The 1,795-nt window shown below is 56.9% G+C and overlaps 1 protein-coding gene across 1 annotated transcript in view; it reads left to right on the top strand.

Annotated features, from left to right (window-relative positions):
- Nucleotides 1–1,795, top strand: part of FAM3B (family with sequence similarity 3 member B) — a 29,822-nt gene that overhangs the window by 4,712 nt on the left and 23,315 nt on the right. Inside the window, exon 2 of the mRNA XM_015568966.1 lies at nucleotides 760–903. Coding sequence (XP_015424452.1) covers nucleotides 760–903 — 144 coding nt within the window. The remainder of the gene's footprint in view (nucleotides 1–759; nucleotides 904–1,795) is intronic.

Below are 1,795 nucleotides of genomic sequence, written 5' to 3' on the forward strand. Positions count from 1 at the left end.
GTGAACTTGGAAAAGGGGGGCTGGGAGAACGGCCCACCTGTCCCTGCTCAGGGTGCTGGGTGGGGAGACAACAAGCCCCTAACAGCATCCAGGTGTCCCACAATTCAGTGCAGCTCTGACACTGACCACCAGCAGTTAGTGTAGACCCTGCGGGTCAGGAGCGCAGCCGCTATCGGCCGCCCTCTCTTCAGCTGCCAGCCACAAGCCTGGAGGCCGCCCGCATGTGCCGCTGACCAGCTATGACCTGGGGAGTTCCCACAGCTCCTCTAGGCTCCATCGTTCTCTGGAACAACTGGCACAGCTGGCCGGTGCAGTGCAGGTGGGACAGTACATGTGGAATGGAGGGCCAGCCCCAGAGAGCTGACGCCTGCCCCCACCCGTCCACTGAGCCGGGCAAGACGGGCCCCGCGTCAGGTGTGGTGGCTCCCAAGGCCACTTGAGGAATCGATGACATTAGCATCTGGGAAAGTTCTAAGACCCAAACCAGCAGTGAACATAAAAGCACGGCCTGGAAAACACTCATATCTTGTTCGTGATGTCTACATCTGTCTACCTCAAATGCCTGCCCCCAGCAAAGCCTACTAAGTCGTCACGCGTGTTGGCTCATTAAAGCAGCCCTGGGCCCTCGTTGCCCCCACCTCCCAGGAGCACCCTGCTGACACCCATGGTTGGGGTGGGGGGGCGGCTAGGAGAGTCGGGGGGGCAGGGCTGTCTGGTGGCCGCTGTCCTGAGCATCCACACCCTCTTGTCTGTCCGCAGGCACCCTGAGAGCCGTGCTCTTCATCTTCGCCTCCGTGTGCGCCTGGTATTCTGGGTACCTGCTGGCACAGCTCGTCCCAGACGTGCCCCTGTCCAGTGCCATCTACAGCATCCGGAGCATCGGGGAGAGGCCCATCCTCAAAGGTCAGTGCCCAGGTCACAGCCCACTAGGAGCTGCGGCCCGGCTCCAGGTTGGCAGTGGGTTCTGGCCATTTTACATTGGTGACTATGACGAGGGGGAGGAGATAACATCTTCCGTTTCCTTCCTTTCCATCCCCCACTCACCCCATGTTAAGGCAACAAACAGAAAAACTTTACATGCAGACTGTGTTAAATAAAAATGTGTTTGTTTGGAATACAACTCAAATTGGGAATGAGGTGAAATGACCAAATAGCCATGAAAAATGACATTTGGTAATGTGTGGACACTAAGTGTAATCTGAACTCCTTTTCAAGATCTTGTGAACAGATATGCTGGTATATTTTCAATACGGGAGTAAATTATTCAACATCAATTTGCACAAATATAGAGAACTGAGTAATCCTATCTAATAAAAGAGAAACATGGTAATTAGCCATACATCCGCTACCCTTCCCATTGGCTAATCAGGGCGATATGCAACTTAACTGCCAGCCAAGATGGTGGTTAACCACCAACAAAGATGGTGGTTAATTTGCATATGTATCCGCAATGCTGGGAGGCGAAAGGGGAAGGACTGAAGAATGGTGATCGGCAACCCAGGCGGCAGGCGAGAGCTGGGGGGTGGGCAAAGGCCGCCTTCAGCCGGTGATCACCATCGGAAAGCCGGTTGGGGTTGCTGGCTGGCCTGTGTGGAGCAATTGCCATGGTGATTGAAGGGCGGGAGGGCTGGGCGCAGGCCAGGCAGCAACCCCGGACTCCCGGGGCTGGTGGCTGGCCTGCGGCCCCAAGATCGCCATGGTGATCGGAGGGCGGGAGGGCCGGGGCACAGGTCAGGCCGCAACCCCAGACCCCACGGGGGCCAGGGTTGCTGGCTGGCCTGCGCCCAGCGATCGC

This window comes from Myotis davidii, unplaced genomic scaffold (assembly GCF_000327345.1).
Source record: "Myotis davidii unplaced genomic scaffold, ASM32734v1 scaffold512, whole genome shotgun sequence".
Lineage (NCBI taxonomy): Eukaryota > Metazoa > Chordata > Mammalia > Chiroptera > Vespertilionidae > Myotis > Myotis davidii.